This window comes from Talpa europaea, assembly GCF_964194135.1.
Source record: "Talpa europaea genome assembly, chromosome: 2".
In the NCBI taxonomy this organism is placed as follows: Eukaryota; Metazoa; Chordata; class Mammalia; order Eulipotyphla; family Talpidae; genus Talpa; species Talpa europaea.
In genome coordinates, this window is record NC_140068.1 from 63,589,869 (window position 1) to 63,613,356 (window position 23,488).

General features: G+C 33.9%; 1 protein-coding gene across 1 annotated transcript in view; it reads right to left on the minus strand.

The window, feature by feature from the left end:
• BCKDHB (branched chain keto acid dehydrogenase E1 subunit beta) overlaps nt 1–23,488 on the minus strand; it is a gene marked incomplete at its 5' end in the record, with an annotated part of 180,772 nt that overhangs the window by 44,430 nt on the left and 112,854 nt on the right. Inside the window, one exon of the mRNA XM_084228864.1 lies at nt 7,996–8,082. Within this exon, the coding sequence (XP_084084990.1) occupies nt 7,996–8,082 (87 nt within the window). The remainder of the gene's footprint in view (nt 1–7,995; nt 8,083–23,488) is intronic.

Consider the following 23,488-nt stretch of genomic DNA (forward strand, 5'->3'; position numbering starts at 1 on the left):
AATATCTAATTATAATAAGCCTTTAATGACCACAAATAACAGTATGTACACAGAAATTAAGAAAATATAAATCAGTCTTATTTTGCTATACAATTCCGTAGATACATGTATATGATTTTTTTTCTTTTCACAAAATAGGAAGAATAAAATATCTGCAGGTTACACAGTGAATGTGTCACTTAAATTATATCCATAGAAATGTTATGATGTTGACTATTTTAATGATTTTAATAAACTAAAATTTTTGCATGGATAACCAATGTATTCAACTAAATTCCTATTATTCTTTTTAATACTGTTTTTAATATTTTCTTACCAAATGAATGCCAATGGGAAGAAAATGCCCTTACTCATTTTTGTGTATAACTCCAAAGTGGTATTCCTAGAATCTCTAAGTCAGAGGCAGTACACACTTGCAAGAGTCTTGGTACATTCCTAAACTGATTTACTCAAAAGCTAAATCAATTTGTACTATCACCTTGCATTATTTCAACAGTAAATATAATTCAATTTTAAATGATGCCACTGTTATGGCACAAATGACATTGTATTATCTGTTAAATTTGCATTTTTAATCACAAAGTGATTAAATCACAGGTAGCATATTTTCATGCATAATGAAATCATTAATAGTCCTAAAAAATGTTTGTGTCTAATCTTTTAAATAAAGGGGTTCTTTTAATTTCCTTATTGATGTTTAATATGTTGAAACTAGCATACATATTAATCTTTTGTCATGTGTTCCAACTTTTTCCCAATTGTCATTTACCTTTCAATTATGTTTGTTTGTATCACAAATCTGTACTATGATTGCTCTTGTTGACTTTTTTATCTTGCTCATAATTTTCTTAACCACCTCAATATCAATTATTTTCCACATTTTTCTTTTAGATTTTGTATTTGTTATTTGTTTGTTTTTAGTTCAGTTTGAGTTTATTAGAGTAATAGAAAACAAAAACAGATATGAGAGATATTTATAACCTGATGGTTATATGGGCTGGAGGGAAAAAGGAGAGGAGGGAAATAGGAAGGCAGTGGTGAGGGGGGAGGGAGAAACTTAAGAGGATGCCATGGAGAGGCTCACATTGAAAAATTGGCATTCCCTGCTAAGCTGAACATTAAGAGCTTGAACTAATTTCTAAATGACTTTATTGTTCTCCAGTCTGTAAGCCGTGTTTCTTGACATAGTAGCCTATATTCCTTTTTTCAAATCTTCACCACTCAGTTACTCACCAGCCCCAAAACAATGAAGTTCCCATTCCGGACACCTCTGCATTCACTAGTCATCAATGTCTTTTGGCTGCTATAGTCAAGTCACAACCATTAGTTCTTAAGTGACTGAAACTCTGAAAACATTTCATATTGTTGGATGTTGGTCATATAGGCTATGGTGAAACTCTTACTTGTATTCTGTTGGGATCTCTCCTTCTTGCTTCTTCTCACTGGTGACTCTCTCTCAGCCTCGTTCACAGCTCTCCTACTTTAACTCTTAAATGTTGGTTTACCCAGTGGCTACTTCTATAGAAATATTCCCCTCTTCTGACTACCTTTTTGTGTGTGGGATCATAACCATACCCATGACCTCAGTCATCACCCTAAGATGATGATTCCTTAATCTTTTCCCACACTGTAGCTTTTTCTGAATTGCAGATATACACTTTCATCCTCCCCCCCCATCAAATTCTATAAGTCTAAAATGAATTCATCATCTTCCACAAAAGATGTGTTTAGCTGGTCTTCCAGTGATATTCCCCAAGTCAAAAATGTATTCATTCATTCAAAACTCAGCCAACCTAGAAACCAAACTAAGTCTTATTCTTGGACCCCTTTCTGCTCTCCATTATCCAATTCAATCCCCGCCCCACTCCACCTAGTCAATAGGAAATCTTTCTTTCTGATGCTTTGTCCTTTCGCTCTAAAATTCATCTCTCCCTGCAACTCTACACCCAAGACCTGGATTGAGAAGATCCTAAATCTCTCATCTAAGTTACTCAATAGTTTCTTAATTAATCTTTTTGACTTCCTACCCCATTTTTCTCCATTGCAAACAGATTTTTTTTCTAAATTGTAAACCTCTCTGTGTTGATCTCTTACTTAAAAATCCATTCAATTATACTTTTTTTTGCCTTAAATAATAACTGTAACCACTGTAGTTTGTGCTTCTACTTCCTTTTTTTAAGATTTATTTATTTATGTATACAAGAACTGGAGTACAGGCCAGAGGTGTAGGGGGTGAGAGAATTCACCAGAGACAGAGTGGGGAGCAGGACAGGCAGATCGATTGAAATACACTGCTAAGGGGAGCCTTGGGTAAGTCGGGAGAGGTCTGCTGCACCATGTGGGTTGCTCCCTGGCCGGCCAGGGGATCGAACTCGTGCTGCAGTGGCTGCAGATAGCTTCATAGGTTGGGTCTTAACCCCTTGCAACATGAGGGAGGCCCTACTTCCTATTTATTGAGAGTATTATAAGACATATTTTTAAAACATAGGAGAACTAGAATGTGAGTCAACTCTAAGTTCATATCTATTTTCTCTATACAAAAACTAATTTACATAGCATATCAGCATATGAATCGTGTAAATTCATATGCATATGTATAGAATATAAGATACTTTCAGACCTAATACTTTTCTGTGTTGATCTTCACATGCAACTCTTCAACCATACCAAGCACTTTAAGCCATAGAATAGCAAATGTCTTTTCAAATTCCTCATTTATTTTGTTCTTTTGCCTGGAATTCCTACCAATCTTCACCCCTAGGTTCATACTCACCCTAAAAATGCTAACTCAGCTATCCCATCTAAATGAGCAAATATTTTATAATTCCATAGTGATCTGAATATTTATCTTCCAGTGCATTTATTTCCTCTACTAAACTCTTAAACAAGAACCTACAACTCTATTTTTAAAAATAAAATACCCTAATTAAGGCTGTCCTTACAATACTCAAAAAAAGTTGATTGCAATAGTTAATTAACTATCATTCAGGAAATGATCAGTAGGTCAGTGTGGTCTGCATCTTGGAATCATAAAATGAGGTAAGAAATAACACTAGGATCATTGTTTTGAGCAGATAAGGATCTTGAATACTGACAAAGATTTTACTTCAATAGATAAAAGATCTAATGAGGGTTTTCAAACAGAGGAGGGACAAAATGTGATGTGTGTTTTAAGAAAATAATGGATAATGATAATAAGCTATGAGAGGCTAGAAAAGTCAGAAAATAAAAGGTCCAGAAAGAGTTGAGGAGAAAGTTCACTTTGAGATTAAACTGATTTCTATAAACTGGCAGATGTCCACATGCTGATGCTACCTTTCTCAGCAGCTCATGTTAAAATCCTTCCACATAAACTTTTGGTCATATAAATTTCTTATCACTACCAAAATTAGCATGAAGTAGGAATTTTGAGTTTGATGCTTAAAAGGCAGAGCAAACTTTGAAGATTTGAAGAATAGCAATGTAAATGGTTGAGACTGCACAGGAAAAATGGAAGGTAGACCAGGAGGCTGATGGTGGTAGGTTGGCCACATGTACATTAAAGGGGGGAGGGGAGGGGAGGGGAGGGGAGGGGAGGGGAGGGGAGGGGAGGGGAGGGGAGGGGAGGGGAGGGGAGGGGAGGGGAGGGGAGGGGAGGGGAGGGGAGGGGAGGGGAGGGGAGGGGAGGGGAGGGGAGGGGAGGGGAGGGGAGAGGAGGGGAGGGGAGGGGAGGGGAGGGGAGGTGCTGAAGGGCTGAAGGCAACAAGGTATGGTGAGGCAAGGAGGAGGATGGGTAATGTGGGTTTAACTACAAACCAATGGATTCACCCATGATGCATGCTTGGAAAGATTCAGTCTTTGATTTTTATCTATAACCACAGAAGTTTTTTACTGAACATGCTAAATGGATTCAGAGCAAAATTCTGTTTTATAAAGGCTATTCTATCTAAGAACACTGTTAAATGGCTTTTCTAATGCTCTAGCTCTATTAAAGTAGATTTTAGCACAAAGTACACTTTTTCTGATTGCCATATCTGTTGTTATCAACAAATGCTCTTCATCATGGTTAAAAAAAAAAAGATAATACAAATGCAGTAAACTATTCATCAAATTACTACCCTGATAGTTTTCTCTGATGATTCTTAATTTATCAACAAGATAATTTTAATTACACATATTTTCAACAATAGTGAAAACTCGACTACTTAGGACCTTTTCTCTCTTCTTCAGATTGATGTTTTTAAACAGAACTTGAAAATTTGCTAGTAATAAGTTTATAAGAAAAGAATCCTTCTGTTTAAAGCTTTCTACATCCATTACTTGAAATCCTTTATTTAAAAATTATGAAAGTTTTCTTCCACACAATAATTTGTGTAAACCCTGTAAAAATCCTCTCAAATTATTAGAATCTGATTATCTTAATATATATATATTATATATATATATATATATATAGGCATACACAATTTCTGAATTCTTATTCTAGGAAAACAGACCGCACAGAAAGGATGGAACAATGGTGTGGAAACTTAACCATCCTCTCCAGTTGGACTCTTTGTTGCAGATTTATTGCTTCCATATGTTAAAAAAAAATCAAATCTTTAAGCCAACCACAATCCCTAAAATGTTTGGCCCTCTTATTAAGCACTGAATCCAGAAAAAAAAAAAGCCACATTTTTATTATCACCAATCTATCACAGTCAAGATTTATTTTATTTCATCATTATGAGAATGTGTTAGAAATTAATAATAAGGTTCATTTACAAAAATATGCTATTTAAAGCTCCTAAAATGCCACAAATTATTTGGTCTTAATATTTAAATGAGCAATGCCGATTTTAAATATTGCATGTATAAATTAATTTGGGGAAATATTAAAATGGATGAAGTTAAGACATTTTTGCACAGTAAAGATTTTTCTTTTTAAGCCATGGTTTCAAGGAACTAAGAAATACAAATATCACATAAAATTAATTCACATGACTTTTTGAAGCAATGAAATCTGCTTAAACTACACATGAGATCATGAATTCCCTAAACTCTGTTGTCTGCACTTTTCCACAAATGGGGTACACAATGGAATGTGTAACTCCCTTAAAGAAGCCCACCTCCAAGTTTGGGGTTTATGTTAAATAAAAGAAGGAAACAGTTCCCTCACCCCAAAGTGAGAACAGATGAGAATGTAAAATTAGATGAGAAGAGACAGTGAAGCTTTGGATGACCGACCAAGAAATCTCCCCATAGGGAGACCTCGATTTTTCCTGCTCCCCAGTTAACTTCCAAATTAAATCCAATAGGAATGCAAAGCAGTTCTCACATTCATACATCAGTTTTTATTTCTGTTAAGTATTTGTATAAACATTACAAAGAAATTGATAAATATTAGTAAAAAAAAATGATGCTTAATCACTATGAAGTAGCCTCATAATCACTTTTGTGAGTTTAACATTACTTCAAAATAACTGTAACAGTGAATATTTTTTTTAAAAAGTAAATGACTTTATGAAATACAAGCAGTAGTCATGCACAAACTTAAAATGTGGACACTAAACTTCTTGTATGATGAAAGAGTCATCTGCCAAACACCAGGAAGTTATATACATAAAATGTAAATACATTTTACATGCATTCTTTTTATATTTTATACATGTAACTAAAAACAACCTTAAAAGGAATGCTGGAAATACTTCCCAAACTTAGCAAAACTAAATTCCTTTACTTGATATTCCTTTACTTAATATTTTATATAACATGATATAATTTTTCTATCTAAAAATACCAACACAAACTTAAAAGGATACTCTTTATAGTAATGTATTCTCATTAATATTTTAATATGGGTAATAATTTAAAATTTTAGGAATACAGAAAATGATGCTCTCAGATTCAAATGTATTTAAGAAACAGCAGTTTTGTTGCTAATCATTTTCTTAAAATATTTTAAAGTCTTTTTTTTTTAAGTTTAACCACGATTTTTAGAGTTACCAGTTACCTTCACAAAACAGTATTTGTAGAGCAGATTTTTGTATGTTACCTTCACTTTCTCATAAAATTTTCCTTCGTTGATACAGTAAGACTAACTCAAATTTTAATCAGCAATTCTCAGACACCAATCATTGCCATCCATAATTTCAAACTTCTTTTCTGAGACAACAATGGAAAGTTCTCTGTGCACCTTTTTCTGACATTACAGAAAACTGGTTTTCAACATCTAAACCCTATTTTATGTTTTTTAACCTTACAAAGTATACATAACAAAATCACATAAAGAAATAGGAGTTATTTCACCTGGTGAAAACAACTTCACCCCCTACTTAAGGAAGTGGTAATTGATACAGGTTTCACTTATCACAGGGAAAGAAGCCGTCCTAAATAAAAAGCCCTGTATAGTACTTACATTTAGTTGAACATATACATGAAACAATTACTGAAAAGTAGATTGTATTACTCAGAGTATCCTAATTTATATGCAAATATTACTCCCACACCCAAAGAAAAAAAGAAACTCTCAATGTGTCTAGCTTTCTTTTTTATGTTCCCTCCCTTACCAATACATAAAAGGGGAAAGGTAAATATTTGGGGATACTTGATTATATTTTATTAAAATTAATGTCCCACATTTTACACATGTACAAATAAAATCTGAATTAAGCAAAACATGAACATTTTTGAGTTTAATCTCATATTAATAAGTCCAAATTCTAATTCCCCAAAATATCAAATGGAGATCCCTCTACAAATTTTACATTATAGCCTTTTTTTCATTTTGGTGGTTAGTTGGTTGAACGATTTTAACATGAAAAAACAGAGCATTTTATAATGAACCAAATTTCTATCTTCCCCTCATGGGGCTTTAAGTAAAGAATACTTAAAGTATTGTGAGTACTTTAAGTAAAGAATACTTAAAGTATGTGAGTATGTACACACTCAATGCTTACTCAAGACTCCCATCTCAGTCTTGGACCTTCCACGAACTTTTTTAAACTGGGTAAATTAAATCACAATCACTCAGGATGACAAAACACTGCTCTATAAAAAAAGGTACACTTTTGGAATAGGTCAGGTTTTTCTCAGACAGCAGACAGAATTTGTTTCATCTAATTTAAAATTATAAAGTCAATTCACACTTCAAGACATTTTATTGAAAGAAATTGTTGTTTATTGGTTAAAGCTTAAATATTAAAACTTATCATTATTCATTCCATGAGGTTGTATCAACTTTTTAAACCATATACTCAAAGGAATTCTCAACTTACATACCTTAACAATGGATTTTAACACAAGTAAAAAGAAGTAAATATTTGCAAACTACAAAGATATTCTGATTTTAAAATTCAGTTACTTTAAAAATAGTTAATGTTTAATTTTAGAAATTAAGAGAAATGAAACTCATTTAAAATCATCTTATTCATATCTCTGATAAAAGTGCTAATTCAGTATTAACATTAACTTTCATAAAGAGGTTGACAGGATTTTTCTCCTGAGACACATCATCTTACTTAATACCTTAAAAAACAAATTTTTAAGCCATTTCTAAAGTATTGCCAATAGCACAACACAATTATGAGTTCAACTAATAAAACTGAGGTTATTTATAAATTATATTGAATTTAAATTAGAATTTTGGCAGCATTATTTTTTATAAGGTGAAAGTCATAAAAACCAAAGATCAAACAATTTTGTAACCAATTTCATAACAATTTTATTAAAATAGAAAAATCAAATTCAATTTTAAAAAAATTTTCTTTTCCTGTTATCCAGCAAATATAACAGTAATTTATTAACCCATTGAAAATTTTCTTCTTTCTATAAATAATTTCTCAGTTTTTATAATTTTAGGATTTCTTTGTTAGAAGATATAATTTAGATCACTGACTGAAGGGCAGTGGAGTCAAATGGAAAATATGCATTTTCAAAAAGTGCATATTTTCATATATTGTGATAAACAATTTTCATCATGGAATAAATATTTGCAATTGCACAAATGCTAAAATCAGTGCCAAAATGTTACTCTACCTGAACTGTAGAGCTGATCTCCGATGCAAAGCCGCCTGTCAAGGGAGCCTCGTGACTGATTAGGAGTCGCCCTGTTTTGATCACAGACTAAAAAAGAAAAGGAAGCATGATGTTGGAGAGAATACATATTTAGAGTATATGATGGCAGCTTTGATCAAATAAAAATTATTTAAATTCAATTCCTAATATAAAAATTAGTGATTCTATTTTATGCCAAAAAAGTTACAATTCCCTTTCAACTAGCATTGACTTGATTTTTGCACTGTAAAATTTTTTTTCAATGTATCTTATAATTCTAATACAAAAGAAAAATGAGATTTGTAATTCTATGTATATCTTTAAAACCACATTTCCATTATAAAATGTCTTTGGGTTTTAAACTAGATTATTGTATGTTATATTTTAATTGTCTTTCTTCATGTTACTTGAATAACTGCTTTTTGGCTTCACTTTAGGGTATATCTACATATAAATGAGCAGTCTTAGAAATATTGATTTGTAGAGAAAGGAAACACATAAACAGCATGTAACATTGCCAGGAAAGAAAAAGCTCAAGCTACCACATATTCAAGGAAACCTATTAGTAAGAAATCATTGTAAAAATAAATGGAATTTAACTGTCATTGATCAATTCACATGCACTGAAATCTAGCTAGCAATTATATTCTGACACAGAAAACATTATATAACATAAGGATGTATTCTCAATACTGTCTCAGTGTGATGGTTTACATTGTACATGATATATGTACAATAATAAATCAAAATCAAAAAAAGTATAGCTATGATATCACAGTAGGACACCAGCTGTGTTTGGAGGTAAAAAAAAAAATTAAAATCAACAACCAATAACTACACAAACTATGTTGAACAATTAGCATATTACCAAACAGGCAATTTCTTCTCAGTATCTCTAATATTTTGATATTGCCTTCCTTAAATTCTATATTACTTTTTCACAAATGTAAAATAAACTCTTTGAAACAAAAATATGCATATAAATTAAGATTTTTTCACTCTAAGCAATTAGAGTTTAGAATTTTAAAAGTATGTAGCAGTTTTAGTCAGCAGACATTTAACTCCAAGATATTGCCTGTAGCCATGACAAAAATAAGTTACTGAATCTGCTATGTAAATAGTGATGGAAAAACATAAAATTTTATGAACACCTTTATAAATACCATTCATACCCCCAATAAATGCTGACTGTGGGATATTGATAGTTAGATTTTATAACTATGATTAATTATGTGACTTATCAAAGTCACAATTCAAATTCAATGTAAGTGGTTAGAATATAAAGAGACAAAAATATCCCACCATCATTCAGAAACAAATGCATTTTCAAAACATTCTCTAAAAGATGTGCTGATTTTAAGGATCACCAATTAAAACAACAAATTTGACAATCAGACCTTTCTTAGAGCTCTGAAATCCAGAACTCAGCCAACTTAAGTGTCTAAGTTTGACATAACCGAAATCCATCCAAATTAATTCACTACTATGTAGAAATGAGAGACCTCTATAAAAATGCTGCTATTACCTAAAATCCCACACAACAGAATTGGTGCCTTTATCTGAGTTGAGGTCTATCCAAATTAAAATCACAAACTTTGGAATGATCCCTGAAGGCCAGCAAGCAACCAAGGCAGACTGTCTAGGCACCTGTCACCTGCAGAGTATAGTAGGGAAATTAAGCACAGAGGTGCCCAGGTGAAATACTTCCAATCCTTGTAGTTCATGCAACATGATTTGTAAGCAGATGAAAGAGACTTGAGTGTACTTCAACAGGAGAAATTCCTAATAAACCAAAGTACATCAACACAGAAAAGGATTACGCAGCTGTGTAAAACACCAGGGACATGAAATAATGCCCATGAAAGTTAAGTGGTAAAATAAGAAATTGCTAAACAATATAATTTCATTTCATGAAAAATAACCACCAATAAACAGATATATATATATATATCCAGCATGTAATAATAATCTCGAAGGATTCCTTCCAAACTATCAAAACTTGTTCCTTCTGAGGAGTGACAGTGAAATTGTGAGGAGGTGAATTTTGTTTTCCATTGTAATTAAAACCTATTTTTATATATTGAGAGTAGTCTAAACAATAAAAAATAAAAGGAAAGACCTCAAGTTAGTGCTGAAGGTAACAAATACATATTATGGTGCAATCATAATCTCAAAAAAATTATAAATCATCTAACTTTCATTTTGCTTCTTAAAATCATCTCTGATATATGAAATTTATTAAAATGTATAACATAAACTTACATCAAAACTTCAAAAAATGCCACAATTTATAATACTGGTATTTTCAAAGTCATGTCATCAAAGAATCAGCATACACTATTAAAGATTGAGTTTTTAAATGTAGCTTCATGATTTTCTAAGTTATATTACAAACCAACTTAGAATGTGCTTTTAATCATTCATATTTTAATTTAATAAAATTTCTGAAGATTTGTTCTTTCTTACACTTTTGAAAATCACTTACACTTAGTTAATATTTTAAGGAGATAGTTTCAGGTCTACACAATTGGAAGTGCTACTTCATGATTTAATAAGATTTTCTGATTAAATTACATATTTTTGTCAACTGTAATAAGCATTTAATTTTCAAATATTTAGGTGCAATGATAAAATTTCTCTAGGAAAATTTAGCATTTTAGCATACACGGTAAAAAGTAACATGTTTTCCATGTTACTGTTCCACAGCTGTTAACCCTTTTAAAATAAATAACATAGATAAATATGTTAATAATGTCTTAAATGTTGTTAACTTTCAGAGAAATATTTTTTAGGTTTTCAAGTCTTCTGAGACAAAGGTTATTCTCCACTTGAAAAATAATTATAGTTTAAGCAACTTTTTAATATGAAAGCTGAACCTATCAAAGCTAAGAAAGATCTGATCTTTTTCAAAGATACTGGACTTTTCCAGTATCTGCTTCTTCATCTTTTCACCATTATGTCCTGCTCCGGGATTCTGGCTTAAGGCAAATGGAGCACCAGTGAGTTAGTGATGATGAATGGCAGCAGAAAAAGCTGAGCAATGGGAGATGAGGACTGTGCCTTCTACCACAACAAAAGCACTATCCCTTCAAGGGTGCCAGAAAATTGGTCAAGAGAACTTAGACAATGCCAAAAGACTAGGAGTAAAACTGTGGCTGCAGAGTTAGTTGACACTGGTTTACCCTGGATTTCTCTTACGTAATCTCACTTTGCCACTATTTCAATTAGTCATCCTCTGGTCCAAAGCATCAGCAACATTGTATCACAAGAAAACTATGGAAATATCAACACTAAACACAGGACACTGCAAACAGAGAGGTCACAACAGCCCTGTTCCAAGGGTACTCTGAAGATACTTAGCTCCTGCTTTAGCCACTCGGTGACTTTTCCCCATTGTCTACCTTCTACCCACACATCATTAGCCAGGGCCACAAATTCGATTACCTATGCAGGATGCCTAGCACAATGCTCTGAATATGAAAGGCACTCAAGAAAAGTTCATTAGAAAATTAAATATGTTCTTATTTAAGTTAAATAATCTAGCTGTCTTAAGCATGTCCTTGTTTTTTTAGCTATTGCTTTCTTAGCAAAATCCACTTTTAAGATAGTGAAAGAAAACACACTTCAGCGAGTCCCAGAACAATTTAAATATAAAATAACAGACTCCAAATTGAGGATATTTTAATGTAGCTTTAAGAACAAGTTATCTGTGGTAATGGAGCTGCTAAGTTATAGTCCATTAAAATGACTGCGGAGACTTTGGCTGCCTAAACATTGGACATATGTTTTAGTGAATCTAGTGTTTAAAGATTTTAACACAACCCAACCGGGAAAACTGTTAAGCTGTCATTCCAAGAGAAAATGAAACAGACAGCTAGACCATTAAGCTTCCATATGCCTGAACATACGACACTGACATTCAAAAAGCAAAAAAAGTACATATATTTTATTTCTTACTCAAAATCTATAGCAAGATTTTCTCCCTATGGAGCAATTCAACCTGACCAACAGGAACTTCAGCAGCCTTTTCTGATAAGATAAGGAGAATAACACTTTCAATAGGCATTTTATAGCCCTTTTAACATTTTCTACTTGAATTTAAAGCTAATGAAAAACAGAAGCAACATAAAGGTTGCACTTTACTATTTTCTTTCAAAATCAAAAGACCCTCATCTATATATAAATACATATAAGCAGAACTCATGACAAAATCATATACTTGTCTTTTGCTAATCAAGAACATATTAATCAATAATTGCGCAATCTAATACCATTAAGAGCAAAGTTTTAATTAGCTTCAAATTTCACTGCAAATGAAGTAAATTTTCAAAATGTTTTCTTGTCTAGTAGTCCATTTGAAAACTTAGCCAGAATAACACCACAGTGAATCACAAACTAACAAACACATTAATATATGCCTAGCAACGATTATTAATTAGGATAACCTTCAACACAATCAGACCACAGGCTGATATTCGCTAGAGAAATACCAATGTTGAAAGAGAAAGATCAGTCATGAACTCCAGAGAAAGTTTGGAAAAGTCCCTTTTGGCAAAGCTATCAGTGATGGGGTTACACATGTTTTGGTATTGCAGGAAAATAGTGTAAACTGAGCAAAACTAAATTCTCAGAGCTTTATCACCCAAGTGGAAAAAAGAGGTAAGGCAGCAAGCAAGCAGAGTACAAAGAGAATTAAACAGAGTCGACAGGACAAGATTGAGCAAATATTACCAACACAGGCATGAACTGGTTGGGAAAATCGTAGAAGCGGTCATTGGTTCATTCTTGTCTAAATTATTTATATCGTCAGAGCTGAAACACTTGAGGAGCTTAGGAAAAATCACTTTTGCAAAAATTAAAAGTGAAGATCTTTCTGAAAGTTACTTCAAAACATGCCAGACCAACATGTTTCTGTTCAGCAACCTTGCCTTCCCAGCTTCTTTCCCTGGAGTCTCCAGTCAGATCAGGACACTGGCTACATTCACTCTGTGAATGTGTCCCGTGCTTTGCCTTCTCTGATTTCCTTCTCCAAACTAGCAGGCATTCTATCAATCCCTAAAGACTCATTTGATACAACCCTCCTCCCACAACCCCCCAGTGAGCTAGGTTTCCCTTATTTTAAATCCCATGGTACCATTTTCCTCCTTTTTCTTATAAGATACCTGCTAGCATCCATTTCCTAGTAGAGTTTGAGCAGCCAACAAAGCACCAATATTCATTGAAATCTAAAACCAGGGTGCAAGGGCAAGAGTCAAGTACTAGGGTCAAGACAGCACTCACTGCTGACCCTCTTAGGAACACTGAAAATTCTCCTCATAGGATAACTCTATGTTACTGCTTGGAATCCAACCCTTTACAACCACACCCAACATTAAAAATTTGAAGACGCGGAATCTGTGTCACTTATATTTGTGTCTACTTTAGAACACAGTATATGCATTTAAATAAACAAATTATGTTTGCTTTAGTATTTGGGGGCACGCATATATTATTAAAACAGTACGAAAGTATCTAAATGTCTTTCAGGGTCTGTTTTGGGGAATATCCATTTTCATAGGAGTTTGTATATTTCTATACTATCTTTCCCAGCATATTCTAAACAAAACTCAGATAGTATCAAGTATTATGTACCTAACCACAATACTTAACATATGGTTGTGAGTGTGAATATTCAATAAATGTTCTTAATGTTGATTTTATTTTAAAAACATGTAGACACAGTGTTTTAAATGAATCACTAACAAGCCTCCAATTTTCTGATGCCTTTAAGCTCTTAGGAGTAACTAATGATGCTATCAAAGACATTGAAAGGTAAGTCCCCCAAACTAATCTCTAATCATTATTTTAATTATGATAAAGAACTAACAAACCAACTCTCTGCCCCTATTTTCTCTATTTCAAATTAATTTTAGTATGAGATGTTAACAGCACCAAACATGTTCCTGTTCTTATATACATCATTTTAAAATGTGTTATTGTAACAAATACAGAAGCACAAAGAATACTTCCTTTCCTTTGCTTTGTAGTGAATATACACTTTTCTATTGACAAAAGGTACAGAACTATGATGATAAAACTACTGTACTGAACTGATGGACATTTATTAAGTATTTAGTTAAACATGGATAAATAGTGAATAAAGCTGTCTTAACTTTCTTTTTCTCATTTTCCCTGTTAGTTTAAACACTATACCAAGCTAATGACTCTAGGCATCAACAATTTTTCAAAGATTGATATGACTTCTCAGATTGTTTTTGTTTCTTTATCACTGTTCTATCATTTTTAGGGAAGGTTTGAAACATTTCCATAAACTTGTACCCAAGCACCACTTCAACTCTATCCATATTTTTATGAAAGGAATAAATAACAACATGCCATTTGTGTATTCACACTGTTATTCTCCTTGATACATAATTTTAGATATCTCTTAAGAGAGACTTTTAGAAATCTAAATTGTGTTGTAGAAATACATTCAGGGTGTTGTATCTTGTACATCTACTACTTTGAGAACCATTCTGAGCTCCTCCAGGCTTCTTCTTTGGAGTTTCCAATGGCAGGAAGCATTCAGAAGTATGTCATAAAACCCTAATATAACTGTGCTTCTGTTCTCCTCATAAAAGAAAATGCAGGAGTACAACAGGTACTACACAAGACTTGGCAAATCTAGAAACAGACCCAACAGTGAAGGCCACTAGCAGTACAATTCCACAAATTTATTATTCATTAATTCAGTCAGTTTACCTTCATTCTAGTTACCATGGTGTTAGATACATAGTGTGTGTTTGGGGAAGGGGCTGACAGATCACAGATAACTCTTACTTGAATTGCATGTCGGTTATATTATAGGCTGCCTGAAAAATCCATACAGAGCTTCACTGGTTTGTTTTACTATTTTTCAGTGCACATTTCTGTAGCACGTTTATAAAGTCATACAACCATCACTACCATATACCTCCAGAACTTTTCCATCTTCTTTAACTTAACTCTTTTCTCATTAAATAGTAACTCCTCATCCTTTCCACTACCACCCCATCCCTGACAACCATCATTCTACTTTCTGTCTCTAGGAAAATCAAAGTAGAATCATACAATATTTATCTTTTGGTGACTGATTTATTTCCCTTAGCATAATGTCATCAAGAATCATTATGTCATAGCATGTCAAAATTTCCTTTCTTAAGGCTAAATAATAGTCCATTTTGTGAATGCATCACATGTTAATCTATTCATCTCTAGGCCATGGGTTACTTTCACTTTTTGGTGGAATAATGCTGCTATGAACGCAGGTGTCCAAATATCTGCTTCAGCTTCTTTTTTCACAGCTTTTGGATATGCATCCGGAATTGAAATTGCTGGATCAGGTGGTACTCCTATGTTTAATTTCTTGAGGAGGAGCCATACATGGTTTCCACAACAGGGCTTCTAATTTCTTTACATCCATCCTCACCTCACCAATACTTGTTTGGGTTGTTTGTTTTTGTTTTGTTTTTAGAAGACCTCTTCATGAATGTGTAGCAGTATTTCATGGTGGCATTGATTTGTAGTTCTCTAATAATGTTGAATCATAAATAATGTTTTAATCTCTTGCTTAAGGATTTTAGCCAGGTTGTTTGATTTTTCTTGTTAACACAAAATAGTGTTTTAAAAATATATCTAATTTCTTAAGTTCTCTTTTTTTAGTTAGAATTTAAATCTTCTCAGAATGTGATATTCTACATGGAAAAATATATAACAAAATAACTGTTTCCCACATTCTCTGTCCTGAAACAGCATCACATTGGGTATTTCCTCACCACCCTCTAATCTGAAATTGACACAAAGATGCTTTTTCCTACAATCACTAATGTCACATAGATCCTTTACCAGATTGATTAGCCAAGGCAGCACTCCTCCCTGAAAAACTTTCAAAGATAAACCAGCTCATCAGAATTACAAAGAATTAATGCAATTATTAATCCAAAGAATAATTTATCATTAATTAATAATTCAGAATTATTAACGGTAATAGCTGCCCAAATAAACAAAGGAGTCTAGTTACGCATGTAGAATTCTGTGAGCCTCCTCTCACATCTTTGCTTCATATTCTGCCAGTCATTAAGAGACAGAATGATGCCATAGGAAGCTTGGATCATTGGTACTCAGCAGAAAATCATTATCATCCTATTTATTATATACAATTCCCCAAATGACTTTTCATGTTGTATAAGTTCCAAAGGGCACCAGTTCATGTCAAAAACAATTTCTTGAGCTATTCACATGTGCCAATACTGGGGAAACAAAGATGAGTTAACTCAGGTTTGTAAAGGATTGTGATATAGACTGACATGATATCCTAGGACAAAGCATACACAAGAAAGAATTAAAGATTGCTTTAAATTATAATAAATAACAAGGAAAAGCTAAAAAGGAGCATTAAAATCCAAGTTACCTTTGGTAAAAAAACAATGTTTTCTAGAATTGTCAATTCTAACTCCAGAAGTATTTTCTTAAATAGCCTTGAAAAAAGATGAATTTTTCTCTTCTTAAAACTAACAACAACTACTTTTTTTTTCTACTCATAGGTCTCCATTTGGCAAATTTTTCTCAAGTGTTGACAACAGAGGGAAATACTACGTCTGGCCCTCATAAGGGTTCTAAAGGGTAGAAGCTGACATCATCTCTAATGCTCCCAGCATAGCATGAGTAATAAGAGAGCGACCGTAGTGAAAACCAAGTTTGTCAGCCAGCTACATTTTACACTGTTGTTTTAAGCACATATCTGGAGTACAATTTTCCTTAAAGCCAGCTGGTTGTCTACCAAGGTAATATTTTTCTCTAAGGGATGATCAAAAATATAAACACTGCTACATTTGTGCATCACCATGGATAAATGCTTTTATTTTCTAAAGAATGATCCAATTCTCTTGGAGTAAATGGATTTTTAGTTCATTATGAAACAAAACTCATAGACATGGGTAAGGTTTAAAATCTTATTGGTATGACTCAAAAAAAGCATTATAGAAATAACATTTTAATGAAAATTATACACATATTTTTGAGTATATATATATATATATATATATATATATATATATATATATCTCCAAGATGGCATAAGAGAGAAATAAAGTATATACATTTCATGCTCTCATAAAATCAAGACAATGGTTAAAAGCTATTATGTCACAGGTGAATTCAAGAAAAGAATACCTTTAGGAGAAATAGTAATATTTGTCTACAAAATATTCATTGATTATTTTGATAGAAAAGGTAAAGCGACAAAGAGATATAAAAATCTCAAGGTCAAAAATTATACTAAAAATGCGCATTGCTAATAGAAAATTAGTGAGAAGACACAATTATAACTGCCCCAAAATAAATTCAATAGTAAAAAAATCTACTAGATTTCTGTACTATCTTTTTTCAGGGAACAAAATTTTGTTTTCCTTGTATACACACACAATATCAATAACTCATTCCTGCTTGATTTACAATTCTCTAGCCTGTAATTTTTTTTATTGACAAGGAGAAAAAAAATAAAGTTGGGCCCATTAAACAACAAAAAATGGGACTTACCTAAAATAATGTATATGGTAAATAAGGAAGTTAAAATGAGTAAACAAAACAGAGTAAAATACAGAACCTGTTGGGGGAATGCTGAAAATCATCCTGATCATTCAAAGGAAAAGCATTCTTCTGAAAATGAGCAGCTAAAGATTCAGAAGAAAGTGTTAAAACAACTGCTATTCATTCTCAGGAGAATACAGAAGGAGCCTAAAAGACACAGGACAAAAATTCTTAGGACACTATAGGGCTAGATGAAAAAAGTATACAATGAGACCTAAAAATCTCACATGGAACTAAAACTATCTTAATAAAACTAATACTCACAGTGGTAACAGATCCAGATGTCTGGGTACCTTCCCCTAATACTTCCACCAACCCAATATATTAAGCAGACTTAAGAGTGGAAAAAATGACCTCTACCCTGAGTGCCAAAAAATATATATATGCAGGGTCAAGAAACAAGCAGACAGAAAAGCAAGGCATCTCTTTCCCTGGATACAGCATGGCAGTGAGGAAGTTTCCCCTGAGCTGTCAATTCCCCTCAGACACCCAACAACTTGAGGCCTGCTGGTCCCAGAAATGGGGCTGCAACCAAGAAGACCAAGAAGGTGAAAGGAAGACAGGAGCTTCCTCTTTCCAGTCTGACAACAACTTAAAAGATAAGGCACAAAAATCAGAGACTGTCTCTACAAATAGCTTTCCTCTAGAAAGGGGCACAAGACCAAGATTTTGGGGCCCCGAAAATGAAAGAAAGTAACCAAGGCAGGACCTCCCTGGAGGTGCAAGGGGTTAAGACACAACCTATGAAGCTATCCACAGCCACTACAGCACCAGTTTGATCCCCAGCTGGGGAGCTACCCACATGGTGCAGCAGACCTCTCCTAACTCACCTGCTGCTCCACTCAGCAGTGTATTTCAGTCAATCTGTCTGTTCTGTTCCCCACTCTGTCCCTGGTGAATCCTCTCATCCCTCACACCTCTGGTCTGTACCCCAGTTCTTGCATGCATAAATAAATAAATCTTTAAAAAAAAACAAAGAAAGCAACCAAGGCAGCAAGGGCAGGTTAACACAGACAACCAGAGAACACAGTGTCTGCTGACTTAGGTAGGCAAAACTTTTTTAACAGTGAAAGTCAAGCAAAATATGTCTCCAGGCAGGAATCTACCGAAGAGCTTGCAACCTATACTTTAAGGAAACATCCTTCTGATGAAATGATACTTTTTTTTTTTTCAAATGTTAAAATGCACTTTCTGCCATGTTATCTTTACCCACAAAATTATACACTGAATTAGGCAACCTTCCATTCTGGCCTTCCCAAACATTTTGCGGATATTTACCACCATAAACATCATTTCATTGAATAGTACATTTAGCAGAGCAGATCCAAATTTTCAAAAGAAAGACATTCAAGCTGTTTCTTCGCTACATGTTTTTAAAACCCAGAAAAACAACAAGCTATCCAAGATAATGTGTAGGTTTTCAGTATTTCTGCCTATGTTCCAAAATGACATCACAAGTAGACAATTCCAGCATTTGAAAATTTAAATGTACCAGAAAAAAAGTAGCTCTGAAGCCCTTCCCACAACATACTTGGTAACATGCTGTACTCCCGAAGCCTAATGGTAACCGTCAAGTCCTCACCAGGATACCTCCAAGATGAGATATATTTTTTTATTGATTAAAGGAAGTCAAAGTAATTATAGCAAACTATAAATTTCTAGAAGATTCCTTTACATAAAAGAAAACCTATAGAATTTTTCATAACCCCCACTATCTTTCACACACCACCTCCACCATCACCAGTTTTGAAAATGCAAATTGCCAATTTTCACCAACATTTTTGTGAGTGGGCCAGACCTCAGCAGACAGAGATACGGGAAGCTAGTATATCTGTCTGAGCCAAGGGAACAGGTGTGAAGAGGAAGAACAGAAGCCATGATGACCATTTTAAAGTAGAGGAAGAAAATGAAAGCGGCACAATGGAAATAATTAGGCTTATTTCAGGATCCACACTGGAAAAGTGCTGGAAAATCCAAAGATCAAACTCATGGGGATAAGCCTATGTGGTTCTCCTCAGAGTGACAATATGGGCACAGAAGGTGGGTATTTATCACTTCACCACCACTATGGCCACCCACTTAGAAGTTTCCAACCCCCTGCTTAGCACAGATTAACTAGATTAAAAATTAATGTTTATTATAATAAAAATTATTACCATTGGTTTTGGCCTTTACTATAAGTACATTTCCATTAAGTACATAGTTTGATGTTTAATCTATTATATACTTTGCTGTTAGTTCTGAAGGAGATTAATTTATGATTATTTCCAATAAATTAAGGGAAACGAGCTAGGGTTTTGTTATTTTTTTGACAACCTATAGTCCTGAAAAACATATAGGAAATTGTTGATAGATCTCTATCTTAAGAAAAACAATCATCTCACATTTACTATAAAAAAAAGTATGGCATAAAATATGTGCTTTAGTTTACAGACATACCTGTTTTCACACTTTTTTTAATCTACACTTTTGGAAGCTCATGTATTTTAAACCACAGCTTCTAATGAAACCAGGAAACCTACATAAGGGCGCAATATTAATGTAACCGTCAATGTTATTGCTTCCCGGCCCCACAGCTTCACAATGCCAGAGCATATCACCTTACACCAGGCAGCCAACCATAATTCTGAAATTGAAACATGGCTGGCTCTGCATGACTGAAACTGAAGCCATAATATTGTAACTGGCCTGGAACAAAGAGCTACCCTGATCACTGAGCTAGGCACTGGGGAGGAAGGGGTGGCTGGAGAAGGGCATTGGAGACATAAATCCGCAGATTCTCAGCAGCTGAAGCCATTAAGGGTCCAGTATTCCACTGCAAAAATGTCAAAGACCAGTTCTTTGAATAAAATTAAGCAGTGAGATTAATAATACTAATAGATATATGTGTACTATCTTAAATACCAAATGATTAAGGAATCACTTTTTTAAAATCACAAGAACTCAGGCAGAACACAATATCAGGGAGCTGGCACCTATTTTGAAATAAACATTTTTATGCAATGATCTCTCCAGTTCTCAAATAACATAGTATTTGAATGTATGTCTAGCATACATTCCCATCTTTTGAAAAATATGTATCTGTTCTGAAATATAGGCACTGTAATCCATAAAATGCACATGGGCTTCAGCCTGGGGGGGCTGGCAAAAAGGCTCTGATTGAAAATAAAATCTATCCTTTCTATTTACCATTTCTATTTAATTTAAGTAACTTCTCTGAGCCTAGGATTTTATATGAGATTTGGGTATCATATAACCTACTTCCAAGGGTACGATGAGAAAATCTGATTCCATATATGACAGGCCTGGCCCCTAGAAGGCACTCATTTTGCTTGTGTTTTCATAGGCACCATATAATAAGCAAAGCTTTGTGCTCAGGAGGCCACAAGAGAAAGGTTGCCAAGAATAGAAGAGGATCTGACCTAACAAAGGTTAAAGATCTTCGTTCTTGTAATACAGTTCTAGTTATTCTGATCATAAGCTAGCATTCCTAGGACATCTTACAGCAATGATGATATATTGGAAAAAAAGCACATTCAATAAACTGAGCCAAAACTGGAAGCATAATGACATCCATCTGATCAGTTCTAACTTGGGAGAAAGTTCTGAAGTGGCATGTGGAAGAGAATTATGACCCAAACAGTTATAGCAGGAAGTTGAAGAACATGGTTTACAGTTTCATGTGTCAAATTGAACTTCAGTGATAGATGTACTAATGTTGAAAACAGTTGCTCCTCATCATGGAATAAACATTCACACTACCCCATGTTGTCTACTCTACTTATGAGGAGAGCTGGGTAGGGATAACGTTCAAACCAGGAACACTGGGCTGGGAAAAGGCAGATCCTCACTCTCTGCTAGTTCTTGTTGAGGATCCAAGTCATCCGCCCCTTGTGCTGCACCCCAGACCTATTTTTAAATCCCACCCAAAAAGCAAGGAATAACATATTGTCAGCATGTGCTAAATAGCGTAAAAGTGGTACACAGAAATCATTGTTTGTTGTCTCTGAACTTTTTTATTCTAAAGAACTACAGTATAGTGATTAAAATATGTTTACAAGGTTGACTTTTTTAAAGGAAGACAACAAATTTTTGTTGAATATTTTCTCTGGTATCCTACTAACCAAGGAAGGAAGTGTCAAGTCAATGTGCATTCTCTTCTTGTAATCAGAACTCTATCGATTATCTCTGAGTTAAAAAAATGAATGTTAAAATGACTTCAAGCTCCAAAAGTCCCTGAAATTATGAATCCCTAGTTTAGTTTGGTGACCTTTTCTCCTCAGGCTACTGGACTAGATAAAGCTGACCAAGCGCTGAGGCAAAGTGAGCCTGCCTCATATCTATGAACACTTATGGACTACTAGGCAGAAATACTGCCTCATCAGCCCGTCTGGTTTGTTTCATTCAAATAAGACAAAGGCAAAAAAGTCTGTTAGCAAATTACTGTGGAGGACAGACATAGTATAAAACCAGAACATTAAGCAAAAATTTAAAGGCAAATTCAAATCCTTAAAATGTGCATTTTGTTATATATAAAGAATTCCTAGATTTAAAGATTTTATTATAAAAACATCTATGTGTGTAAACGCACACACACAAAGTACTGTGTGTGCACACATCATATATATATTTTGATGGTGGGTATGCAGGTTTGTATCAGGGAGGACAGGGAGGGGAGAGTGAGGGAGAGGAAGAGGGGGAGGGGGGAAAGAGAAGAGAGAGAGATTAAAGAGAAACTAGGATTTTTTCTTTTTAACACAAACTCATGATTATTTATTTGAAACTAGAGCTATCACTAACATTATTTAATACTCCTTTTCTTATCTGACACCGGCAGACACCTTCTCTATAGACCTGCGGTGTTTTCTATTCAGATAACCTGTTCCTTCTTGTCCAGGCAGACTTCTTCAGACATGCAGAGAGACATTCCCATCTCAAACCAAATGTCTTTTGTCATTCCTTTACAGAGTGTGGCATAGCCCAGCTCATCTCTTAAAACCCTATGTAGTGCAGACCAGCTTATGTTTTAAGGATGAAGTAGTGAGATTGTCCTGTGTCCATGTTTCCATCTTTATCACAGTGTAGCTTACCTAGCAGTCCAGCATAGCTCTTCTTTTCCCAGCACCCTAGCTTTTCATTCATTTATATTCATAACATCTAACATAAGCACAGTATTCTTTTAATGGCCTTTTTTCAAATCAGAGCAAAGATTGAGTAAATTCATAAAAGCTAGGAATTTATACTTAATAAAATGAAAGGAAATACTCATAAAAGCTTATAGTGAGAGAGAAAATCTTTTCTTTTTCATGTAGGTTCTTTAGCTTGTCTAAAGATAATTAAATTGACACAAAATAGAGAGACAGGAAAAAAAAAAAACAATATGATTCGATATGTAAGGGGTGAGTGGGGAATGAGGATTTCCAGTGATTTGGAACTTAGAAAATCAGGAAAGTGACCCACTCAGCCAACCTTTATACCTTTTATACAAACAAAAAAAAAATTGACAAGAAACTAGGATTTTAAACCAAAGTACTCTACCAGTCCTAGGGTAAGAATATAAGCCTCAAGACAGTAGAAACTTTGGTTTTGGTTGCTTCTTTTTAATTTTTTGAAGTAACTCTAGTATAAAATATTACAAGTTTCACTACATCTCCATCATATAACCTTATAACTGGGAGTTTGTAACCTGTGACCACCTTCATCCACTCAGCCAACACTTACAGTGGCTTCCCACCCTTGGCAACAAACAATATACTCTTTCCTGAGTTGAGTTTTTTAGAGTTCATGTATAAGATTACACATTATTGATCCTTCTTTCTCTGAAATTTATTCTTAAGGATATCAGTATTCACATTTGTAAATAACTATA